This window comes from Acinonyx jubatus, chromosome B3, assembly GCF_027475565.1.
Source record: "Acinonyx jubatus isolate Ajub_Pintada_27869175 chromosome B3, VMU_Ajub_asm_v1.0, whole genome shotgun sequence".
In the NCBI taxonomy this organism is placed as follows: domain Eukaryota; kingdom Metazoa; phylum Chordata; class Mammalia; order Carnivora; family Felidae; genus Acinonyx; species Acinonyx jubatus.
The window spans coordinates 136425404-136451344 of record NC_069386.1 but is presented as its reverse complement, the minus strand read 5'-3'; the positions used below and the strand labels follow the sequence as shown (position 1 = coordinate 136451344).

The following is a 25941-nucleotide window of genomic DNA, read 5'->3' as shown; positions in this document are numbered from 1 at the left end:
TTCAAAGCTAAGAGTGATGATCCAGAAAGGAGGGGAAAGTCAGGCTGTGGGAGAGAAGAGACCACTCTAGGAACAGAATCTGATGACATGAGCAGGGATGCACCCAGGGAGTCAGGAGTTGGTCTCGGATGGGAGCACAGAAGCGAAACAGCCAGTTTGCAGTAGGGAGAAGAGAACAGCCCTTTTGATTGCTGGGGTTTTCTCAGCGAACTAAGAAGCAAGGTCCCGAAATGTAACCATCGTGGGAAGGCACGAAAAGGTGACTATGATTAAGGCTCTAGGATTAAGGTAACTGTCACGAGGGCTCATGACTTGCAACTTGAAGTATAAGGGTCAAAAATAGTGCAGTGAAGCAAAAGAAAAATGTAGGTAAATTGGATGTCATCAAAATGGCGAGCTTTTTTGGCATGAAAGGGCACCATCAAGAGAGTGATGAGAGCCACAGGGGCACTTGGGTGGCTCAGTCGGTTGAGCATCTGACTTCAGCTCAGGTCATGATCTCACAGTCTGAGTTCGAGCCCCGCGTTGGGCTCTGTGCTGACAGCTCAGAGCCTGGAGCCTGCTTCAGATTCTGTGTCTCCCTCTCGCTCTGCCCCTCCCCTGCTCATGCTCTGTCTCTCTCTGTCTCAAAAATAAATAAAAACATTAAAAAAATTTTTTTAAAGAAAGAAAACACCAGCCACAGAATAGAGGAAATATTTGCAAATCCTCTATCTGATAAGGGTCTTACATCCAGAATATAGAGAGGACTCTTACAATTCAATGGCAAAAAGACAGTCAACCCAAGTACGAAGGGAGCAAGCCCCCCACCAAAACTGACAACGGTTGTTCAGGCAAGAACTTGTACACAAATGTTCACAGCAGCACTATTCACAATTACCTGAAAGGTGGAGACAACCCAAATTGTCCATCAGCGAATGAACGATTAGACCGATGGCGTGTCCGTACGCGGGAATAGTATTCAGCCACAAAAAGGAACCCGTGCCACAACGTGAGCTTTGAACACATGCCAGTGAGAGAAGACACAAAAGGCCACACGCTGTATGATTCCGTTTACATAAACTATCCAGAAGAAACCAATCCAGAGAGACAGAAAGCAGGTTGGTGGCCGCCAGGAGCTGGGTTGAAGGGCTAGTACGGGGTACAGGAGTTCCATTTGGGGCGATGGAAAGGTTCTGAGGCCAGGTAGTGGTGACGAGTATCCAACATCGGCTGGAACAGACTAACCCCATCTGGGGCAAATGTGCCCTGATGACAGCTCGGTGACCCAAAGCTTTCACGGGCACAGCCCTCCCCTGACATTCTCTCCTTTTGTTCAACCACACCCTTAAATGCACCCTCGGGGCGTAACCGTTCTTGATCTGTCCCCAAAATAAGTATTACACACACTTATTTTTAACCATTCTCCCACTGGGTGGACTCCCAGCCCCTAGGGCTATACAGGCGGGCGGCCCAGCGACAGCGAAGCTTCTTGTACTCCCGCTTTTATGTAATTTGGCCTTAATAAAAGTACCTGGGGAATCGTCTGTTGGGAGATTGCCCTCGACAGGCCCCCTGGGAAAAGAACCATTGGGGAGAGAAAGAAGGTTCCGCAAGGAGATCGTGCGGCCCTACATTTAGCCCTTGCCACCCCCTATAAAGACTCCTCTACCCAGAGGAAGGAGATAGCCTCATACATTTCCCAGCCAAGGAAGGAACGAATGGATTTGAAAGCCCCACTCCGGTAACTAAGGAGCGTATCTATGGGCACAAGTTACCCCAACCCCTAGGCCCACCTGGCCCCCCGGAGGCATTCCAGATGATGACTGAACCTAGTCGGCTAAAGTACAGAATGGTTCATTAGTTCCTAGATGCATTGTCTCTCTGAGACTGTATAAGGCGTGGGTTCCTAAGGCCCTCTGGGCCCCCTCCTGGCACCTCGGACCGAGGCAAACACTTGTTCCTCAAACCACAAATGGTTCGGGGAAACAACTAAGAGGTCATGTCCCTGTAACTGTTCCGCCTGAGGGGTTGAGAGATAGATGACCTTTCATGAAAGCAGCAGAGCAAATGCTTCATAGATGATAGATAAACGTAGATACATCATGAAAATAATGTAAGAAATTAATCAATCCGCAATGGGCAGGAGGGAACGTTGTGAAAAAATAACCATGTTATTCTGTAAAGGGTGATTACACGGAACATTTTTAGAACCAGGTAATGCCAGAAAACAGATGACGCACGCTACAAGGAAATTGCGAACAAACATCATGCCACGTTTGCCACAATAAGGCGGCCAGTTCCACGTACTGCTATGGTCTGTGTCCGTTTTTATTTATTTATTTTTTTTTCACTTTTTTGCCAACGCCCGTTCATCCTTGGGGAACCCCTGGACCTGCTGGAGCTGGAGTCTGGCAAGTGCCCTTAATAAGCCATTTCTTATCAAACTCGATTTGTCAGCCTTTTTCTTCCGTCTTACTGGCCCTTTGGGCTTTGGAGGTCGTTTTGCACACACCTCCCTTTCATAGTGAATGTGCTTAGTGCCACTGAACTGTATGCTTTAAAGTTTATTTATCTTTGAGAGGGGTGGGGAGAGGCAGAGGGAGAGAATCCCAAGCAGGCGCGGCACTCTCAGCGCAAAGCCTGAGGCGGGGCTTGATCTCACGACCGAGAGATCCCGACCCGAGCCGAAATCAAGAGTCGGGACGCTTAACCAACTGAGCCGCTCAGACGCCCCCGAACTGTACACTTTTAAGTGGCCACGATGGTATATTTTATGTAGTGTGTATTTTACCTCAATAAAAAAAAGTGCAGTTATATTCAGACTACATTATATATGTAGATCTATTTCAGTTTATTTCTTTTCAGAGAGAGCGAGTGAGAGAGAGAGAGAGAGGGAGAGAGGAAGAGAATGAACGGGGGAGGAGCAGAGAGAGAAGGGGGGGCAGAAGATCTGAAGCGGGCTCTGTGTTGACAGCATGGAACCAAATGCAGGAAGGACTCAAACCACGAACCGTGAGATCATGACCTGAGCTGAAGTCAGATGCTCAACCGACTGAGCCACCCAGGCGCCCCCAGATTACGTTATTTAAAGAGACGAAATATACTCCATTAAAATAAACCTAGTTGATTAGTTTAATTTTCTCATTCCGTGTCATTCTGGAAATTACAGGGCTTTTCAAGCTGGAAAAGACCATAGGGCTTGATTGCCTATACCTGCATTGTAAAGTTTGTTGAAAATATTCGGCAGCTTTTAATTACCACAAATATTAGGATTATTCATTCTGTTACGGGAATTTTTCTACCAAGAGGTTTATCATTCTCTCTCTGACTCATTGCCTAGGATACTGACCCCGAACTCAAAAATTAACCCAGTGGAAACAAATCACATCTGACAAAGTGTGAGTCAACAAAGCATAAACCATTTTCATTTCTTTCTGACACCATTGGCATCCGGGCCATAGCAAATTGTGTAAAGTCATTAGCCTATGTGTTCAAATAATAGTCTGATTTTCTTCATGCTAAAAATTACCGTATATCCCAGTGTGCAGAATACCTTGACTATGAATACAATATAAAATCAGTATTTGTCCCATGAGCTATGCATACTTTATCATTACCTTTCAAATAAAGTTCTTTAATGATGTCACTCATTGCCATACAGCTTTTTATAATGCTTCTACATAATAAAGTATTTGCTTGTGGGGAAGACAAGGAACTTTCCAAAAACTGGAAACGCATTTTTTTTTTAAAGCAAATTTTTCAAATTACAATGTTAAACTCTAACTCCATAAAGGTATATCATATGCGATCTGTAAAGTTTCACTGTATTTCAGGATTGTTCTTGAAGAGATACTCTGCCTATAATTGAAAGAAAGAAAAAAAGACAAGTCAACAATTTAGAAGACATTGCTACTAATGATTACAGTTTAAAAATAAACGTACAAAGGGGCGCCTGGGTGGCTCAGTCAGTTAAGCATTGACTTCGGCTCGGGTCATGATTCACGGTTCATGAGTTCGAGCCCCGCATCGGGCTCTGTGCTGACAGCTCAGAGCCTGGAGCCTGCTTCGGATTCTGTGTCTCCCTCTCTCTCTGCCCTTCCCCCGCTCGCACTCCGTCTCTCTCTCTCTGTCTCTCTCTCTCTCTCAAAAATGAATAAAACATTAAAAATAATAATAAAAATTAAATAAAAATAAAAGTACCTAAATCTTTACTCTCAAATGAGTAATAAAATCTTACTATAGGGGCTCCTGGGTGGCTCAGTCAGTTAAGTGTCTGACTCTTGGTTTTAGCTCAGATCATGATCTCACAGTTTGTGAGATCGAGCTCCATGTCGGGCTCTGTGCTGACAGGGAGGGGTCTGCTTGGGATTCTCTCCCCATCCCCTCTCTGTCCCTCCCTTGCTCTCTCTCGCTCTCTCAAAAATAGATAAAGAAAAGGGCGCCTGGGTGGTTTAGTCAGTTAAGTGTCCGACTTTGGCTCAGGTCACGATCTCACAGTTTGTGGGTTCGAGCCCCAAACCGGGCTCCGTGCTGACATTTTAAAAAATAAAAAAAATAATAAACATTTTTAAAAAGCTTATAAAAAAAGTCTCTTACCAGAAAATCAACAGGATCATCCGGTCGGACCTTACAACATTCATTCAGACCCTGCATAAGTGTTGGCATCACGTGGGTCATTAAATAGTTTCTCAGGGGAATCGACTGGGCCTCTAATAATTCTCTTTCTTCTCTTTTCACTTCCTCTAGTCGTTTATTCTACAAACAGAACATTGGGGGGTTGGGGTAAACAGAAAGGGGAGAGCATTTCCACCCAACTCGTCCTGGAGTACTTTAGAACAAGATAGATATTGCTGTAAGTGTTCACCACGTTATGATAAAGATGCCATTTCAAACAGCAGAGAAAAGATGTAAATGGTGTTACAACAACTGCTTAGTAATCTAGAAAATAATAAACTGGATCCTTAAGTCAAGGTAATTCCTAGATGCCTAGATAAGCGTGGGAGGGTAGGAAGGAAGGAACGAAGGAAAGAATCACAGGAATGCTAATAGAAAGTCTAGAAGGTGCTCGTCTGGTGGACACCCGTTATTCCTCGCTCACCATACAGTTCCCCCCTCTCTTGGGAATAGAAATTCCAGGTTTCCTTTGAGAAATGTCCCGTCTTAGCCTGGTGGTTTCAGTGGGACTTAAGCCCATCAGTCCAGCCCGCCTGCTGGTTATGAACCTTAATTAAGGATAAACACATCAGCAATGTGGAAGGCAGAGCAGAGACAAGGACCCCAGGTCCCTGGTGACATCATCTGAGCAGCTCTATCAAGCCTTGCCTGAAGCCAGCCCTACCCCTGGACTTTTCTGTTAGGGAAACCCCTAAGTTTTTTTATTTCTTTTTTTTCCATAAGTTTTTTTTTTGTTTTTTTTTTTTTTTAGTTTCTAAGCCATTTTCAGTTTGCTTTTCTGTCACTTGCAAGATAAAGAGTCGTAACTGATATTATTTGTTCAAAAAGAGTCTTTCCCAGCAAGACAGCAAATCCAGAAACCAACACGGGAAAAAGATTGATGGATTTGACTACATGCAAACATAAAACTTCCTTATGTCCAGAAGAAACACCATACATGCTGTCAAAAGATAAATGATGAGACAAACTATTTGCAACGTAGCATAAAAAGCTAGGCTACCATGGGGGGAGCCTGGGGGGCTCAGTCAGTTAAGCATCCAACTCTTGATTTCGGCTCAGGTCACGATCTCACAGTCCGTGGGATCGAGCCCTGAGTCAGGCTCTGTGTGGAGCCTGCTTGGGCGTCTCTTGTCTCCTCCCCTCTGCCCTTCCCTGGCTCACGCATGCACACTCACACATACACACGCATCTCTCTCAAAACAAATAAACCTAAAAAAAAAAAAAAAAGGTAGGCTATCGTGAGATGCATGGAATTTGCCAGGCATTGGTCGTGTTCTTCTACATAAACGGACTCTTTCGTCACCCCCGTGGCTGTATGAAGCCGGCACTGTCATCACCCCCGTCTTACAGATGGAGAGACTGAGGCACAGAGTGGCTGGTGCAGAGTCACACACGTACCGGGAGAAGGAGGGAATCTGGGCTCTCGCAGCACACAGCTCGGGACACACACCGTTGTCTCCCGAGGCCGTTCCTGCTTCCATCACACTGCCTTCTCGCCAGCTGTGGTTGCAAAACACTCAGAAAGGGACACACGGCCCCAACGTGGGCAGAGAAGACACGCAACTTACGAGACACCGATGCCAGCTGCCTCGGAAAAGCTGGTAAAGCTCTGATCACAGAAATGGACGTGAGAGCCGGGAGACGGGGGTTTTGTTTATCAGGTTGAGACTTTGTGAGCAAAATTGAGAAAGCAGGCTGGTAGACAACGTGTGCCCTGCTTTACCCTTGCTGGAAGGTAGTTTAGAAATAAGTGTCAACAATTGGACCAGGTATAGTCTCACCTACCAAAATTCAGGCATTCAAGCCAAGGAGGTAACCAGGCATCCAAACACGTGTCCATAAGGACATCCTTCCTCCCACGGCCCCTTCCTTCCACAAATATTTGTTGAGCGTCTGCTATGGAAATAGAGTAGCGAACAACATAGACCAAAATCCTCGTCCTCACGTAATTTAAATTCGACGCAGGGAGAAGACAATAAACAAGATAAACGTGTAAAACATATAGTCCATTAGAATACGTGCAGAGAAGGAAACTAAAAAGTATTAAAGGGAAGGCAGTCAGTGGAGCGTGAGACTCTTGATCTCGGGGTTGTGAGTTCGAGCCCCACATAGGGGTAGAGGTTACTGAAAAATAAAGTCTTTAAAAACAAAAGTGTAAGAGGGGAGATGACATGTTGCGGGGAGTGGCAGGGTTGAAATTTTATTTTGCTTTTTTTAATGTGTATTTATTTTTGAAAGAGAGAGAGAGAGAGACAGCACAAGTCGGGGAGAGGCAGAGGGAGAGGGAGACACAGAATCCGAAGCAGGTCCCCGGCTCCGAGCCGTGGGCACAGAGCCCGACCACGCGGGGCTCAAACTCACGAGCCATGAGATCACGAGCTGAGCCCAGGTCGGACGCTTAACGACTGAGCCGCCCAGGCGCCCCGGGGGGTTGACACTTCAACTATGGTGTCCGGGAAAGACGACTTTTAGGAAAGACTCAAAGCAAGCGAGGAAGTTATTTACTCAGACGATGCGTTGTTCGTTGTTTTAATATTTATTTATTTGGGGGAGGGGCAGAGAGAGGGGGGCGGAGGATCCGAAGCAGGCTCTGCGCGGACAGGCTGGCAGCAGCAAGCCGGTTTCGGGGCTCGAACTCCCGAACCTCAAGCTGAAGTCAGACGATGCGTTGTTTAAACACATCGGGGCATAGCAGATGTGTCCGAGCAGAGTGTGCGAGCGTGTGCGCGTGTGTGTGAGGGAGTGTGAGAGCGCGCGTGTGTGGATGACGGTGAGTGTGTGCACGTGAGTGTGTAAGGGCAAGTGTGCGTCAGTGTGAATGTGAGGGTCGCGTGAGGGTGTGAGTGTGCGTGTGAGAGTGTGTGCGCGTGAGCGTGTAAGGGCAAGTGTGTGCGTCAGTGTGTGAGGGTGAGTGTGTGAGGAGTGCGAGTGTGCGTGAGTGTGAAGGTGTGTGTGCGTGAGTGTGTGAATGTGACGGTGAGTGCGCACGTGAGCGTGAGGGCAAGTGTGCGCGTGTGTACGTGAATGCGTGTGAGGGTGTATGTGAGTGTGAGAGGGAGTGTGAGTGGGGGTGTGTGTGAGTGTGAGGGTGTGTGTGAGGGCGAGGGTGTGAGGGTATGTGAGCGAGTGAGGAGCGGTGGACGGATCTGAGCGCGGTTTCAGGAGGCCGAACAGGGAGGCCTCGGTGACCTGGGGAGTCGGGAGGGTGGAGGAGGCCGACCGCCCGGGTCACGTGGCCAAACGGCGCAGAGTCCAATGTCATCCCAAGGCTGGCGCGCGCGTGGCACAGTGTTACACGTTGTCAGGGCTGCGTATCATCACTACTCCTGGCGACGGCTGGTTTTTATTACCGGTATTATTTACACCAAGCGGAAGACCCCGGGCACCTTCTAAAAATCGGCTCAGGCGGGTTAGCGTCCGACTTCGGCTCAGGTCATGAGCGAGTCTCGGGTCGGGGGTTCGAGCCCCGCGCCGCGCTCCGTGCTGACAGCTGAGACCCCGCAGGCCGTTTCGCCTTCTGTGTCCTCCCCCGTCTCTCTCTCTCTCTCTCTCGGTCCCCGCCCCACTCGCCCTCTGTCTCTCTCTGTCTCTCCGAGATAAATCAACGTTAGAAAAAACCGTTTAAATGGTCATAAGACAAAACACACAAAAACCAAAAAAACCAACAGCAGAGGGTGTATTTCCAGGACAATGCTCTGTGCGCAGGACTGGAGATGGAGCTGGCCTAAATGGCTTGCCGCCTCCACCCCCAGACGCACACACGCACACACACTCACTCGCACATATACTCGCTCACACACACACACTCGCTAACACTCAGTCACACACTCGCTTACACACATACTTGCTCACACACACGCGCTCACACCACCACTCACACTCACTCTCACACTCCCTCACACACTCACGCACACCCTCACCCTCGCACACATTCACACGCACACACTTGCCCTTACACACTCGCGCGCGCACACTCACCCTCACACCCCCCACACACGCACTCACACTCATTCACACACACGCACACTCTCCCTCGCGCACCCGCTCGCACGCTCACGCACTCAGCCACACTCAGCCACACTCACCCACTCCTCCCAGCGTGCCATCTTCTCTGCCGTCTCCGCCGCCTCCCGGCGCTCACGTTCCGCTTCCTCCCGAGCCTCCCGGGCCAGCCGCTCGTCCGCGGCCTTCCGCTCCTCTGCCGCCTTTTCTTCGTCCGTCAGGCCGTAATTTCGAGGCTCCCCGATCTCTTTGACGAGCTGCTTGACGGCAAGTCTGTTCTGCGGGTCCTCGAGTTTTCCGACATCTGGAGACACCAGGAGAGAGGAAGGTCGGCACCCACTTCCGTTCCGGGGCCCGCCCGCCACACGTTCCGAGACGGTATTCGGGAAAATTCCTTGTTGCCCCAAGCGTGCGATGGCGGCCGACCTGGAGGACCGCGCCGGGCTTTTCCGCCCCGGGGCCGGCAGCGGCCGGGATGTCCCGTCTCACTGGTAAGTGTCGGCGTGGTGTCCGGGAGCCACGCTGGGGGGGGGGGGGGGGAGGCGGGGGGGGGGGCGGGGGGCGGGGGGGAGGTGGGGGGGGAGGGCCCGACCGCCCCGAGTTTGGGGCGGGGGGGGGGAGGGGGAGGACCGGGCTTCTCCAGAAAGGGTTCCCCGGAAGCCTCCGGGCAGAGACCGGGACGCCGTGGGGTCCCCCCGGAAGGCAGCCGCGCGCTTGCCGGCAGCCGGGCAGGCTTCTCCGCGTTCCCTGTGTGTTGTGCTTCGGAGAATCGAGGATTCTGGGATACAGTTTTCAATTCATAAGAAAAACGAACCATTTCAGTTAGCCCACCCGAATAGGGAGAAGCCCAAAGTCCAGAATGTCTGACTACTGTTAATCTCAAGACCGGAAAGAAAAAAAAGGAAAAAAAAAAAAAGGCAGCCGCAGCAGCTTTTGGTAAAAGATGAGTTTCTCCACAAAGTCCCCGAATAGTCAGTTCTATACCCGTCTCTTGGGTTTGCCTGGAAGGTACCTGCGTAGGGGGGTGTGCGGCGGACGATTCTGGGCCTGAGCGCCCGCAGGCCTTCCTAGGGCTGAGGACCTTCCGCTCACCCTGGCCCCAGGCACGACCACTGCTGCGCCCCCCTCTCCGTTCACGCAGTATGACCTTGACCCAGACTAGAGGCGCCGCCCTGTGCGGCACGGGAGCAGGGGAAGAGCGGGGCCGATGTATCAGTTGGTGGAAGCAAGCCCCGCCCCCCCCAACAAACAAAAATCAAAACCAAAACAAAACCAAACTCATATATTCCACAAGTGGCCTGAGCTCTGACATTTAGAAGTGTTTCTCCCCCGGGCGCCTGGGAGGCTCAGTCGGTTAAGTGTCCGCTTACGGCTCGGGTTCTGATCTCAGGGTCCGTGAGTTCGAGCCCTGCGGCCCTGAAGCCCTGCTTCAGTCCTTTGGCCCCCTCTCTTTGCCCCTCCCCCCCTCAAAAATAAGTAAACATTTTTAAAAAGAGTATTTCTCCCAGATTTCTCGAAAAGAGTAAGTGCAACTTGATGCACTTGAAAGTGCTCTGAAACACTTAAAAAAAAATGCTTATTTTGGGGTGGGGGGGGCAGAGAGAGAGGGAGAGAGAGAGAAAATCCCAAGCAGGCTCCACACTATCAGCACAAGCCTGATGTGGGGCTCCAACTCAGAAACTGTGAGATCATGACCTGAGCCCAAATCCAGTCGGATGCTTAACCCACGGAGCCACCCAGGCGCCCCTGAAACACTTTTGAAGAGGCTGACTTTTGGAGACCAGTGCTGCCCAAAGCAGTACTTCTGCCCTGACCCTGGACCAGGGGAACTTCGGGGGGGGGGGGGGGAACCTGCCCAAACCAGGACCTTGGATTTGCCCTTCTAGAGCTGTGAAACTAGGCCGGAAAGTCTAGCTCCCAGTGTAATGCGGAAACTCCCAGGCTGTGGGGCAGCCGCAGCTCACCCCGGGGGGCGAGGGAGGAGACATTCTGGTCCAAAGAGCCAGAGAGAAAGAGACTCCAAGGGAGAAGAGGAGTCCAGAGGTGCAGAGAGAGAACGCAGGTGTCGGCCCCCTTCTGGATCCTTCTGAGGCCGGTCTGCATTCCTGACCTTGACACCCTCCCCCACACCCATCCCTAAGATCCATTCCTCCCTTTGCTTTGACGTCATCTCCTGCGGGTCAGGGTGGGGACCAGGCCAAATGTGTGGGCACAGAATGACACAGGAACGCAGTGACCCGCTCGTCCATTCCTCCCACTCGTTTCTGTCTTTCTCAACATTTCTCCCCCCATCCCCCGCCCCAGAGTTTTCTGTAAATAACTTTTCGAGCTTTACTGAAAAGATGACAATCACTGTTTAGGTTTTTGAAACGTGCCCACTGTTCCTTCCTGGTTCTCCAACCAAACGGGGTAAACTCTTTTCCACATCAGTAGGTTCAAACCCTGGGCTTTTACATGTAAAACGTGTGTCCAGTATATACAGACACATCCAGGTGAGGACAAAACCCCATCACTTCCGCGGGTGCAGAACAGATTTTGCAGCTTTATAAACTGTGTTCTCTTTTCATGGCTTCACAGCACATTATTTTTTGCCTTCGTACTGGTGGTAATAACAAAATTAGTGGCCGCTTGGTGAACTTTCGGGCACACCGGGCACTTCCTGTCTCTTATCTGTCTGTGTGTAACAACTCTATGAGCCACGGATCAGCTTTCTATTTCACAGGTGAGTAAACGGAAGCAGAGCCAGACCTGATAATCAGCTCTCCTGTCTCATGCTGACATCGTTCCTTAGCTCTATACCGCCCTGTACAGCAGGGTCCATGTGCTGTCCCATCGGGCTCCTGGGGGTGAAGAGAGGCCCTGGGAGACTGACCCACGCGGTCAGCCTGGCCACCAAGCTTCCGCCAGGCTAGGGGTTTCTCACCAAACCCAGGGGCAGAAGAAATGTCAACATCCAGGCAACCAGACAGGAAGGTCAGGGGTTCAGCAAGCCAAGGGCAGTGGAAACACCTATGACAGCAGGGATTTGGAGCCAGAAACGATGATGATGATGATGATGATGATGATGACGAGGTGGATGGCAGGCCCTAGTTAACGGCATGCCTGCGGTGCTATGGGGACAAAACGCTGCCCCAAGGAAGAGGATGGCCCAGAGCAGCTGGCAGCAAATACACATACCTTTGAAGTGTCCTTTAAATGTTTGTTTATTTATTTTGAGAGAGAGAGACAGAGTGTGTGCCGTGTGAAGGAGGGGAGTGGGCAGAGAGAGAGAGGGAAAGAGAGAATCCCAAGGAGGCTCCCCACTGTGAGCACAGAGCCCGACACAGGGCTCGGACTCTTGGACTGTGAGATCTTGACCTGAGCCGAAACCAAGAGTCAGATGCTTAACTAACCGAGGCACCTGCGGTGAGAGCACAGAGCATGCTTGGGATTCTCTCCCTCCCTCTCTACTTCCCTGCTCACACATGCGCAAGCTCGCTCTCTCTCTCTCTCTCTCTCTCTCAAAGTAAATAAATAAATAAAAACATTACAAAAATGTTTTTTAGTTTTAAAAAGTGCCGATTCGGTATTCAATTTCATAATATATCCCTATGTTTTCATATAACACCTCCCTCTCCTGACCAAATCCGCGAGCGTAAGACTCCCCAGGAGGATGGCCCTGTTTATCCTGTGACTTCCCGGCCCAGGGACATAGCGATGCTCCCCTGTCCTCCCACGGCCCCATGAGAGACAGGCACCGGGGTTGCCCAGGGGTCCTGACCCTTGGTGGTGGTTCTCTGCGTTCCCGTTCGTCTGGAGCCCACGTCATACCGATGTGGATCGGGTGGATCTCAATTTCATCAAAGTAGTTGAAGACGGTCTCGTCTTCTGTATTGATGTTGCGGTAGCTGCCCAGAGACCGGAGGAAGCGGTCCTGGCTGTAGTGGGTCCCCGCCACGATGCTCTCAGGAAGGTTCATCACCCGCTCTTTCAGGAACTCATCTGACGCGTCCAGCGCACAAACGAATTCTGGGGAGACAAGGAGCCTCCTGAGTCAACCCAAGGACGAAAGGGCTGAGTGGAGGGCACTGGAGGCTGAGCCAACGCCTCACCGTGGTGTCTGGTGACCAGCCTGGACCGCTTGACAAGATTGACCTTCTCGCCACCTCTCTTGAGGACAAATAGATACAAATCCCTGGCATTTCCAGAGACCACCCTACAAGGCCCGACCAGCTGGTCTTTTGTGAGAGCTGTTATTTTCCTATTTCCCCCCTTTCTTCCTTCTTCTTTCTTTCCTTCCTTCTCCTTTTAATAAAAGCAGCCGAAATTGGAAACAGAAAATCTCTAATAATAAATAATAGCAAATCTGATAGCAAAGAGCAGCAAATCTAACCATGGACTAAAAACAAAACCGATGACAAAAAGCAGCAGAATTGGAATGAGCGTATCTCTGATGACCCTGAGACATCGTTAGGCTCCCAGCCACCCCCCCTGCCCCCTGCCTCTTTCCCAGCAAGGGCGTCATGGGCTCCCAAAGAGGCTAAGCAGCTGACTGAAATGATGGCCAATTTAGCAAATTAATAAAAACGTGGACACCCCTTGGGATTTTATTTCTTATTTTTTGAAGTGTATTTATTTATTTTGAGAGAGAGTGAGTGAGAGCAGGGGAGGGACAGAGAGAGACAGAGAGAATCTCAGGCTGATTCTACACTGTCGGTGTGGAGCTGGATCCTGGGCTCGAACTCCAGAACAGCGAGGTCGTGACCTGAGCCAAAATTAAGAGTCTCAGATGCTCAACAGACTGAGCCACCGAGGCACCCTGCTTTGGGATTTTAATTTCCCAAGGATGCAGTTCTTTTCTCAATGCGATCGGCTGGGAAACAATTGGGTCCACTACAACACGGTGCTCATCTCATGTTTGAGTTATATTAATGATGGGGATCATTTCGCCCCCCTGGGATTTTCTTTTAAACTATGAAAACAGCTGTTCCTCCAGCTCCTAGTATAAGTTCAGTAGATATTTGTTGAGTGAATGAATGATTCAAATGCATATCAGTGAAATGGACTTTCTAGGTGAGTTACTGTTCTCAGATGTTCTCAACGCGGTCAGAGCACACAGGTGCCCAGATCATTAGCCAGGTGCATTGCCAACAACTCGCTCCCTGTAAGAACCTGGCAAAGCCTGGAAATGGTTAAATTTGCATTCTAAACTTGTATTGCTGCCCTGTGGGCCAAATCCAGCCCATCACCTGATTTTGTAATGAAAGTTTTATTGGAACTTTTAAAAATTAATTAACTAATTGATTCATTGTATTGGTTTGCTGCATAATCATGCCATTGGCACCTAACTGCATTCTGATAAGGCTTCCCGAGCGAGAGCAAGGTAAGTGTGCTCAGCAGTGGGGCAGCGGAACCCTTTTGAACATCGTCTGCTTCGTGCGTTAACAGTGAAAAGAAAGGCTGAGGTCTGAGACTGCCACTATTCTGACCGATTTTAATTTAGCTCAGGTGCTCATCTTTGATCATTTGATTTACATTAGTGGCTATATGTTAAAAGAGGTGGCACCTGGGTGGCTCAGTCGGTTAAGCGTCCGATTCTTGGTGTCGGCTTATGTCATGATCTCACACAGTTTGTGAGATCGAACCCCACACTGGGGTCTGTGCTGACAGTGCGGAGTCTGCTTGGGATTCTCTCTCTCCCTCTCTAAATAAATAAATAAATAAATAAATAAATAAATAAATAAATAAATTCTAAATAAATAAGTAAACAAACAAACAAACAAAAATATATTGAAAGAAAGGAGAGGAGACCGGTGGACCTCCAAATGCTGGTATAGTACTTAAATCAAAAGTACGTCAATAAATTCACTGGAGGTTGAATCTTGTTAAGCTCCATACGTTAGGCATCTAGATGAAAAGTTAATAATTCTGTTAGTAATGTAAGAATTTTTAAATATGATGCTGTATCTTTTTTCCCAGTGACCGGGAAAAGGAAGATTCCAGTTAATCAAATACCATGAACAGTGAGTGATACACTTGACTACAAACTTTCAAAGAATTTTAGTGTGATGAAATATATTTCCCACAAGATGATTTTTTTTTTTTTTTTTTTTTTTTTTTAGTGAACTCTGCACCCAAACTAGGGCTTGAACTCACAACCCTGAGTCACATACATGCTCTACTGACTTCACCAGGCAGGCACCCCCAGATGATATTTTTCAAAGTCCTTTCTCTTGTGATGAGTCAGATAGAACTTCAGGATTTTGCAGTGTCTTGAGATAACTATTCAGAACTTCCGCTGTCCTTGTACTGGCTTCACTGTGGATAGCAAGTAATCAATTTCTGCTAGCTTAAGATTGTACTAACAATGGGAATGCAAGCTGGTGCAGCCACTCTGGAAAACAGTTTGGAGGTTCCTCAAAAAACTAAAAATAGAACTACCCTACGACCCAGCAATGGCACTACGAGGCATTTATCCACCGGACACAGGTGTGCTGTTTCAAAGGGACACATGCACCCCCATGTTTTTAGCAGCACTATCAGCAATAGCCAAAGTATAGAAAGAGCCCAAATGTCCATCGATGGATGAGTGGGTAAAGATGTGGTATATATATATATACCTATACGATGGAGTATTACTCGGCCATCAAAAAGAATGAAATCTTGCCATTTGCAACTACGTGGATGGAACTGGAGGGTATTATACTAAGTGAAATTAGTCAGAGAAAGACAAATATCATATGACTTTACTCATATGAGGACTTTAAGAGACAAAACCGATGAACATGAGGGAAGGGAAACAAAAATAATATAAAAACAGGGAGGGGGACAAAACAAGAGACTCATAAATATGGAGAACAAATTGAGGGTTTCGGGAGGGGTGGTGGGAGGGGGGATGGGCCAAATGGGGAAGGGGCACTAAGGAATCTACTCCTGAAATCATTGTTGCACTAGATGCTAACTAATTTGGATGTAAATGTAAAAAAAATAAAATGAAACAAGTTAAAATTTTTAAAAAGAAAAAAAAGATTGTACTAACAAGGAGATTACTGTGTTTGGCTATCTTGAGTCATATGAAAACCTGTATCTAAAAAAAAAATTTCCAGGGGCACCTGGGTGGCTCAGCTGGTCAAGCTCTGACTCGATCTCAGCTCAGGTCATAATCTTGTGGTTTATGAGTTCGAGCCCCACGTCCGGCTCCCCACTGTCAACCTGCTTGGGAATCTCTCTCTGCCCCTCCCCAACGCATGCTCTTGCTCCCAAAATAAACATACATTTAAAAAAAAGATAAAAAATAAAAACATGTTTCTATATTCCTCAAGCAGATGCAACTTTAAACGTGTCTCCTTCAATGAGGAGATCTGAAAAGATCTGCCCGCAGCAGCTGTAAAATGCAATGATTTACCAAGGAGAGAGAATACCACATTTGACTGGATCACGACAGGTTCAAATGTTTTAGCGCCCAAATCAGGCACGGAGACTTGTATTTATCATGTTTGTTGTTTTCTGCATCTAATGATGTTTTGACATCTCAGGGAGGCCTTACCGACCTGGAGAGAGACAGCCTCTTTCAGGGCTGGCTAATTCCTAAAGACAGTCAACCGCTTGCTTGGGAGCATGCCGCCATATACATATACATGACCACTGCCTTTTTATAACTTTCGCACACTGAGCCAATATTCCCCTTGCCTTAATTCATCCCACAGCCAGGTACCAGGCAACTAGGGAGCAAAACCCATTGGAATTGGCTCAAACTAGCCAATCCTCTAAAAGCAGCTGTTTGCCTGACCCTGCCTCGCCCTTTCCCATGGAAACCCCAATTGAGGCTGTGGCCTAGACATCCCCCTCCCTCCTTCCTGCCTCCTGACCAAGCCTGGTGCTTCCCCATGCGACCCACCGTGGTGAGGCACACCCCCTGCGCTGGGTACTCTTCTTTCAATGGCATTAACCTCTCGTGTCCTCACTCAACCACCTCCCTGCATTAAAATCCCCTAGATACAAATGACACAATTTCCAGAAAGATGGTTTACTAAGAACAGACTAAACATTCCAAATAGATTACATGTTTGACGCATTTGGACTACGTCCAGCAGAGAGAGGGCAGCCCAGTGGTGCATGGTTAAGACTCACCGGGGGCGCCTGGGTGGCTCAGTCGGTTAAGTGTCCGACTTCAGCTCAGGTCATGATCTCACAGTTCATGAGTTCGAGCCCCGTGTCGGGCTCGGTGCTGACAGCTCAGAGCCTGGAACCTGCTTCAGATTCTGTGTCTCCCTCTCTCTCTGCCCCTCCCTTGCTCACACTCTGTCTCTCTCTCTCTTTCTCTCAAAAATAAATAAAACATTGGGGTACCTGGGTGGCTCAGTGGGTTAAGCATCCAGCTTTGGCTCAGGTCATGATCTCGCAGTTTGCGGGTTTGAGCCCCGCGTCGGGCTCTGTGCTGACAGCTCAGAGCCTGGAGCCTGTTTGGATTCTGTGTCTCCCTCTCCCCCTGCCCCTCCCCTGCTCGTGCTCTGTTTCTCTCTGTCTCTCAAAAATAAGTAAAACATTAAAAAAAAAATAAAAAAAAATATTGCCCAGAAGTGATAAACTCTCGTAAACTAGACGGACGTGGTTATTTAATCGATTTTACTTTTTAACTTTTCTGATCCGGAGGCACTCATTCCCGGAAAATCCCAGACCACCCACCCCTTTGGCCTTGCGGATTCCTGCCCCAGGTTTCAGGGCCCTCGGGGAAACGGTGAACACCCAGCCCTGAGGATGACTGCATTCTGGTGGCCCTAGTGGTTCCAGAAGCTTCATCGCATGCAAACTGTGCCTGGACCTAGAGGAGAGGGTTACAGCCACAAACTGACTCCCATGGAGGCTTTGACACAAGTGAGCAGGGCTCCTTGAGTTCCAGCCTCGGGCCCAGTTGCTGAAAATAGCTGTTCTTGTGGTTACCACATGACCGAAAATTATTTCCTATGATGACACTGCATGCAAATTGATTAAAAATAACAAGTTTAAAAGTTCAGGGCAAGGTCCCGAGAAAGGCCTGCTGGGTACTCAACAAACCTTTTTTTTTTTTTTCGTGGAATAAGTTGTTTACGCTTTACTTCCAAGAGTACATCGTGAAACTTCGGTGCCAATGTGTGAACAGTGAACTGAAAAGCTCTGTGCCTTCCCCAGGCTCAGTTCTGGATTTGGAAAAGACAGGAAAGATGACGGCACGGCTGGCACCTAGGAGGGTAGGAAGGGTCCAGTCCCTGGGGGTCTTGCCAGCTGACTCAGAAGTCAAGGCATCAGCGGACTGGCCACCTTGGGCTTTGTTCCCAGAGGGAGCAGCAGACAAACATTCTCAAAGGGACTTCTGTCCATTTCAGAACTTGATAGTCCCTTTTTTTTTCATTTGAGAGAGAGAAAAAGAGCACAAGTGGGAGAGAGGGGCAGAGGGACAGAGAGAGAGAGAAAGACGGAGAGGGGGAGAATCCCAAGCCGGTTCCACATTCAGCACAGAGCCCAACAAGGGGCTTGATCCCAGAACCTTGGGATCATGACCTGAACCTAAATCAAGAGTCAGATGCTCAACCGACCGAGCCCCCCAGGTGCACCATCAGAACTTGATTTTCCTGATGTCTGCCTCCCATACAGTCTCTAGTTTGAGAGTGTAAGTGTATCATTTTACCTTTTATCCTGAAAAGAAAGAAAGAAACAAACAAACAAACAAGAGAGAGACATAGAGAGATCTGCTTTATTAACATCAAAAAGATGGTTTGGGTACAAAAGAGATCTTGAATGGCATTCCTTTAAATATGACCTTGGAGAATTGTTTTAAACTTACCAGGGGGTGCCTGGGTGGCTCATTCGCTTGAGCATATGACTTCTGCTCAGGTCATAATCTTGTGGTTCATGAGTTTGAGCCCCGTGTCGGGCTCTGTGCTGACAGCTCAGAGCCTGGAGCCTGTTTCGGATTCTGTTGTCTCCCTCTTTATCTGCCCCTCCCCCACTTGCACTCCGTCTCTCTCTCTCTCTCTCTCTCTCTCTCTCAAAAATAAACATTAAAATTTTTTTAAATAATTAATAGATAAATAAATAAATAAACTTACCAGGTATGATTAATTTATCAAAGGGCAACATTTTGCCTCTGACTTCTTCTTCTTCCTCCTCATCTTCTTCTAATAAAACAAAATATACATTGTTGTGTTTATTACGTATTACTACTATGGACAGCTTGGCAAGAAAATTAAAAATATTTTAACTAGAAGTCACTAATGAAAACTAACCATAAATAGAAAAGTGTGTATTTTAGACATAGTCTGTCTGAATTTTAAATTTTAATGAAGCGACTATTATTATGATATGTTGCAACTTACCTGAATATAAACACTCAAAATAAATGAAGGAGGGGCACCTGGCTGGCTCAGTCTGCAGTGCACGTGGCTCTTGATCTCAGGGTCGTGAGTTCGAGCCCCACATCAGGGGTAGAGTTTATATAAAGTAAGAAAGAAAAGCTTTGAAAAAAAGATACAGGGAACATTCAAACTTACGATTGAATAGGTCTTTAGCTTGATCATAGGTCTCCGGGAACCCATCCAAAATATAACCTTGATTCCTGCAAGGCATAGATTTCAACTTTTCTTTGACAAATCGAATTACATATTGATCTTCTAGTCGGCCTGGTAAAAAGAAAAAAAATATTACTAGGGGAGTCACATTCTACATGGGGGTTACATTCCAAAGTCATCTCACAAACTGTTGTATAAGGGACGCCTGGGTGGCTCGGTCAGTTAAGCAACGGACTCTTGATTTCAGCTCAGGTCATGATCTCATGTTCATGAGTTCAAGCCCCATGTCAGGCTCCGAGCCTGCTTGGGATTCTCTCTTTCCCTCTCTCCCTGCCTCTCCCCTGCTCGTATTCTCTCTCTCTCTCAAGATAAATAAACTTAAAAAAAAATTGTTGTGTAGTCAAAGTTCCCTTACAGGTAAAAATAGGTGGTTTTGTATTTTCAACATGATGTGCATTTTAACACACAATAAAATAGGAGAACCCAATGAGCTTGGCTGCAATAAAGAACAGAAGCAAAGGCCATGTCTGCATTTCCCAAATGTTCTTCCACAGTGACAGCGTGTGGGTGAAGCTGAAGAAGTGGAGACATCCAGAGTGCTCCCACTTGCCCTCAATTGTTCCCTCAATTCTGTTTTGATATTATTCCTTAATACATAGCCTTATAGCCTTGATACATAGTAATAAAGGTTTCTGTTGTGAGATTTAAGTGAGATAGTATCCACGTGTGCTGTTGACACATGACTTATTAATAACAGGTGATCAGTAAATATTTGCTGCACTGGAATAAACATCAAGCTTGGGCTCCTGGCTGGCTCAGTTGGTAGACAGTGCGACTCTTGATCTTGGGGTTGTGAGTTCAAGCCCCACGTTGGGCGTAGAGATTACTTTAAAAATAAATAAATAAAAATAAAAATCAAGTTTGATCTGACTCTTAAAGGCATTATTCTCTTTAAATCTGCAGGATTTAGGAAAGGAAAGAATGCCCTCCCCACCCATCTCTCCAATTGGCATTCCTGACCTTGGCCCCGCTGAACAATTCCCTCTCAAGCCTTGGATGCTGGGTTCCTGCGAATGTGACTGCGTGGCGTAGCTGTCCAATAGTTAAAGGACAATTTGATGCAGCTTTACTGTGATATTCATTTATTATTCTATCGTTAATTATAGAACAGCTACCATTTCTGAGACATGGCCCTGCCCTTATATTGCTTAATGTATGCATTTCAGTACCCGTGAGTTTGGCAAGTTTGAGTCATTGATCTCCAAAGCTCTTTCTCCCATACTCTTAGTTTATCAGTGGGTCTACAATATAAAATAGTTTTTGGTCTCTTTTAATCACCGTATTAATGACAGTGAAATGATGTAATTAAAACACCCCTTCTTTCTTCTACCTTTCATCGCCGCACGACTCATTAGGCAGTAACTGATTCAAAACTAATTGGGTCTTCCAGAAATTTCAGTGTTAGGGCTGACACCAAAAAAAAAAAAAAAAAAAAATCAAAGGCATTATTTTGCGTAATGAAATTCCTCGAAATGATTTGACATTATCTCCCAGTAAGGTTCACACTGGTGCAAAGAAATAAAGCCAAATAAAAAAATGTCGAGGGACTCAGCAAAATTCAAAGACGAGCTTTATCTGAGCGGTCTATTCCTGGTTTTCAAAGGCTTTGTTGCTCAGGCAGGGGCACATACGTACCTCAGAAACCTGGCTTCAGTCCCCTCCATGCATGCCTGGGTTTACTTCAGGCAGTGAGCCTTGCCATTCATTTCTGTTTGTTTCAGAACCAGGAGTGTTCAGTATGCAAGAAGGGACCTCTCGCAGCAGTTTCTGCTAATTGTGGAATGTGAGGACACAAAGGGCCAAGCCTCTCTTCAGAGAACTGTTACCTCCTAGAGATATACCCATGACCTTGGCAGTGTGGAGCTCCTTGTCAGAGGATTATCACTTCTGCTTTGAAAGGAATGAACACAGCCTACTGGACAGCCTTTAAAACAGCACCTGCTTTTTTTTTTTTTAATTATAAGTATCTTTCACATTCACATAATATTTAAAATGTTCGTATTAATCCATATTCATAACTACTAAAACACGGTTCAAAAATAGATAGCTGCATCCAGGGTTTTAAAGAATCCATGCAGGGGCCCATGGGTGGCTCAGTCAGTTAAGCATCTGACTTTGGCTCAGGTCATGACAGTTCGTGGGTTCGAGTCCCACATTGGGCTCTTTGCTGTCAGCACAGAGACCACTTTGGATCCTCTGTCTCTCTCTCTGCCCCCCCCCCACTTGTGCTCACTCTCTCTCTCTTTCTCAAAAATAAATGTTAAAAAAAAAATAATCCAGGGGCGCCTGGGTGGCTCAGTCGGTTAAGCGTCCGGCTTCAGCTCAGGTCACAATCTCGCGGTCCGTGAGTTCGAGCCCCGCATCGGGCTCTGTGCTGACAGCTCGGAGCCTGGAGCCTGTTTCAGATTCTGTGTCTCCCTCTCTCTCTGACCCTCCCCCGTTCATGCTCTGTCTCTCTCTGTCTCAAAAATAAATAAACGTTAAAAAAAATAATAATAATCCATGCACGGGATAGACACTAGGAAGTTGACACATTTACATACATCCTTTCCACCCCACCCCGTCCCCAATATTTATTTTCAAACTCACAGAAAAGTGGAAAGACTAGTCCAGTGATCACCCGGAATCCCACCAGCTAGATTCAATAGTCCCACAATGCTTTTGAAATACCCAAAGCAAGCACTAAGAATCTGTAGCCAGTGCATTCTGGTTTAACTAAGCCCCTATTCTGGCTGCACCATCAGGGGCCAACTGGAGTGGAATTAGCAGGACACAGAGGTGACCACTACAGGACTGTGAAATTTGCCTCATGGGAATCGTTAGAATCACATAATAACAAATTAGGTCATGTAAGGGAAGAGTCAGCTAACCTCTGTGCCCTTGCTCGTGCTGGGAAATTTCTATGTAGGTCTGTGCAATGAGCTCAAAGGTCTTGTTTTTTCCAAACATAATCAAGGTCCATGTCCTAGTTTCAGCTAAATATGAATAGGAAGGATTCGGGGACACACTTCAGGAAGGGAAAAAAACGAACAAACAAACAAACACCAAAAACACCTTCCTAAGGTCAAAGAGAATTGAATGAACTATTCCAGTCTTGTAGGAAGTGAGGAGGTGGCTGGCTAAAGACCACGTCCTCTGCTCCCTTCCAGTGCCCCTCTACACAGAGGCCACTGACCCAGTTTGGCCTCTCTTGACATCTGGGGAAAGAACTGAGTCCCAGCCAAGGACAGGCCCTTGAGCAATGCACTGACTGTTCTCAGCTCCTCCCTGACATTCTTGCTGGGCGGGGTCTCCCCCCTGGGCATGAAGAGAACCCAGTCGGTACCTCCCCCCATCCTGTTACACATTTTGGCTACGATTTTTGGGTTCTTGCAAAGACCAATTCATAAGTCTCTATCCGATAAGTATTGTCTAGGGTCTGTCGCATCCCATTAGCCCGGATCCTCCCTCCCCTCCTGGGGTGGCGCTGTTCACTGCTCCCAGCGCCCTGCTCCGGCCTTACACCCCCGCCTTACAGTGCATGTGCACGTGGTCACGTACCCCTGTAGATCCTTTAAAATCCCAGCCCTCCGCCCTCTAATGTGCCTTGCCAGATTTCCTTCCGCGGGTATCCTCACAACGGAACGTCTTAGTTCGGGTTGTTTCCTCTCTCCCAAGTGGTGGGCACCAGGATGTCGGTAAGTCTCTCTAACACCAGCATGTTGACTCCCAAGCGTCTCACCGGCGAGGAAGGGGCGGTGTTTTCTCTCAAAGTATCAAACTGGGCTCTCCGTGTGCCTTCCTTTTCCTCCAGGACAGCCCTGGGATTCTAAATTCCATTTCCTCCCGGCCTGGCTGACACCAAAGCAGAAACCAACGCACAGATAATCAGCTACCTGCTCTAAGTGGGCATCCAGTGTGTGTACATAAGACACCGTGTTCTCCACGCCTTAAAAAAAACAGACTTGAGTGGTCTGGGAGAAGGGGAGGAGGGAGAGGGGTACTCTGACTTCAGAGGAAGGTGTGGACAGACTAGAATCCTTGAAGAGGAGTGTCTGGGGAGAGGACCCCCCTGCAGGGGCAAAAGGGGGTGCCGGAAGACCAGAGGTGGGGAGGCCAGTCAAGAGAGGTGCCCCAACGGATGCAGTGGGTGGTCCTCGCTGGGAGGGTCTGGGAAGGGCAACCCTAGGAAGGAGCTGTCTGTCACCAGGGGCTGACGCCTCCGTCCTTCTTCCCTGCTTCCCACCTGCCCGGCCCAACCCCAACCCGGGAGGATCAGACCAGCAAGATGAGAGCAGGAGGTAAGAGGAAAGAAGCCAAATGTGCTTGAGAGGTGGTGAGGGGAGAAACTCTGTTGGGTAAGCGCCCAATGGCCACACATTGGACTGGTCTATAAATGATACCAGTAAAACCAGTCTGATGGAAGATCGTGACCATCAATGTATGCAAATGAAATGGTTCTGGTTTCCAGATAACTTCTACAGGTTGCTTTTCTGCCAAATAGCTAAGTCCCTTGGAGATGTCTACGTTCAAAACCCAGCTTGCACTTGTTTGATCAGGATGGGCTTCTTAAAGCATGAAAACCCAGAAACTCTACCTATTTATTATCGAGGAGTTGCAATGGACTCAGCCTGAAACTCTGTCCAGGGGTGACGAAAGAATGAGTCCAGAATTTGAGTTCAAAGTGACGGTTTACCACGATCGGCTTGTTCAGCAAACTGCTTAAGGTTACCAAATGGGTAAGGATAGTTTTCCATGTATTTGTATTTCTTCCTGCATGAATTATGGCTCCACATTATTCATCCATTTTGTTCTATTAAAGAGTTAATGATTTTCTTATTGGCTTGCCTGAGCATTTTATATATTAAGGATATTAAGCCTTTATCGTATTAGTGGCAAATATACTTTCCTTGTTTGTCCTTTGCTTTTTATTTTAAATGTTTATTTATTTTTGAAAGAGTGAGTGCACAAGCAGGAGAGAGGCAGAAAGAGAAGGAGACGGAGAATCCGAAGCAGGCTCCGCGCTGTCGGTGCAAAGCCCTATTTAGGGCTCAAACCCACGAACCTGAGATCATAACGTGAGCTGAAGTCGGATGCTCAACGGACTGAGACACCCAGGTGCCCTGTCCTTTGCCTTTTAATCATTTTTTTAAAGTTGTATTTATTTAACTAATCTCTACACCCAACGTGGGGCTCAAACTCACGACCCCGAGATCAAGAGTCACACACTTTTCCGAATCAGCTGGTCAGGCGCCCCTGTCCTTTGCCTTTTAATTAATGACTTTTGATGTTTATAAAATATTTATGACTATCCATTTGATCTCATCCTCATCATCATCATCATGATCTTAGGTAGTTCTTTCCCATCCTGTGATCACAGAGTCACCAAAATGTTAATGGTGATTTTTGGGGCGCCTGGGTGGCTTAGTTGGTTGGGCGTCTGACTTCGGCTCAGGTCACGGTCTCACCGCTCGTGAGTTCAAGCCCTGCATCAGGCTCTGTGCTGATGGCTCGGAGCCCGGAGCCTGCTTGGGATTCTGTGTCTCCCTCTCTGCCCCTCCTCTGCTCATACTCTCTTTCTCTCAAAAATAAACAAACGTTAAAAAAAATTTTTTTAATGTTAATGGTTATTTTTCCCTCCAGGGGTGGGGTAATATTATGAATGAGATTTCTTTGTTGTCATGTTTTCCGTACTCTGCTTTTAATAGCAAGCAGGCAGTCTTTTCTCACAAGGAAACAAAACCTGTCACCACGAGCAGCGCCGTGCGGTGCACGGTACCTGCGTTCTGCTCCATGCTTTCCTTGATGCCGTCCAAGAGCTCCTGAGCTTCATCCACGTTCTCCTCCTCCTCCTCCTCCTCTTCGCCTTCTTCCTCTTCCTCCTCTTCATCCTTAGGCGTGACGATCGTCTCCTACAGACCACAGGGATATTCGGGTCGGAGGACGCCCTCCACGGACCCGCTGCTCACAAACCATCTGGCAGGTGGTCCTGGAAAAGACTGGTGCCCAAGTAGGGACCACGCCCACCCACAGCCATCATGCAAGAAGTTGGGATGCATGTGTCTACAGAGGTGGGTGAGAGCCTTGAGGTTTCTCTCTGTTTTAGGAGAAGAATCCATTTCTGTGTTAACGCCAGAACCGCTTAAGAGTCAACATTTCCCTCCGTGTCAGGTTGTATCTTACTTACGATGAAAAGCAGTTAGTTGGCGGTGGGGGAGGTGGGATAAACAGGCAGAGCACAGAGGATTTTTAGGGCACCGGTAAACACATGTCATTATACGTTTGTTCAGACCCGCAGGGTGTGCAACACCGAGGGCAAACCCTAAAGTCAACAGTGGACATTGGGTAGTAATGAGGTGTTAACACAAGTTCATCAGCTGTGACTAATGGAATCACTCTGGTGGGGATGTTGGTAATGGGGAGGGGCAGGCTATACGTGTAAGAGGGAGGGGATATATGGAAAATCTAAGGGGCACCTGATGGCTTAGTTGGTTGAGCATCTGACTCTTGATTTCGGCTCAGGTCATGATCCCAGGGTTGTGGGACCGAGCCCCGTGTCAGGCTCTGTGCTGAGTGTAGAGCCTGCTTAGGATTCTCTCTCTCTCTCTCTCTCTCTCTCTCTCTCTCTCTCTCTCTCTCTCCCCCTCCTTCCCTCTCTCTCCCCCTCCCCTACTTATGCTCTCTCTCATAAAATAAATAAATAAACATGAAAAAAACTGCC

General features: G+C 47.7%; 1 protein-coding gene across 1 annotated transcript in view; it reads right to left on the bottom strand.

The window, feature by feature from the left end:
* Positions 1-3100: 3100 nt before the first annotated feature.
* The window catches only part of AK7 (adenylate kinase 7), a 69929-nt gene continuing 47088 nt past the window's right edge, over positions 3101-25941 (bottom strand). Inside the window, exons 13-19 of the mRNA XM_053225110.1 lie at positions 25000-25132; positions 19164-19292; positions 18723-18791; positions 12469-12666; positions 8742-8962; positions 4579-4737; positions 3101-3840 (exon numbers count right to left, since the gene is read on the bottom strand). Coding sequence (XP_053081085.1) covers positions 3802-3840; positions 4579-4737; positions 8742-8962; positions 12469-12666; positions 18723-18791; positions 19164-19292; positions 25000-25132 — 948 coding nt within the window. The 3' untranslated portion in view covers positions 3101-3801. The remainder of the gene's footprint in view (positions 3841-4578; positions 4738-8741; positions 8963-12468; positions 12667-18722; positions 18792-19163; positions 19293-24999; positions 25133-25941) is intronic.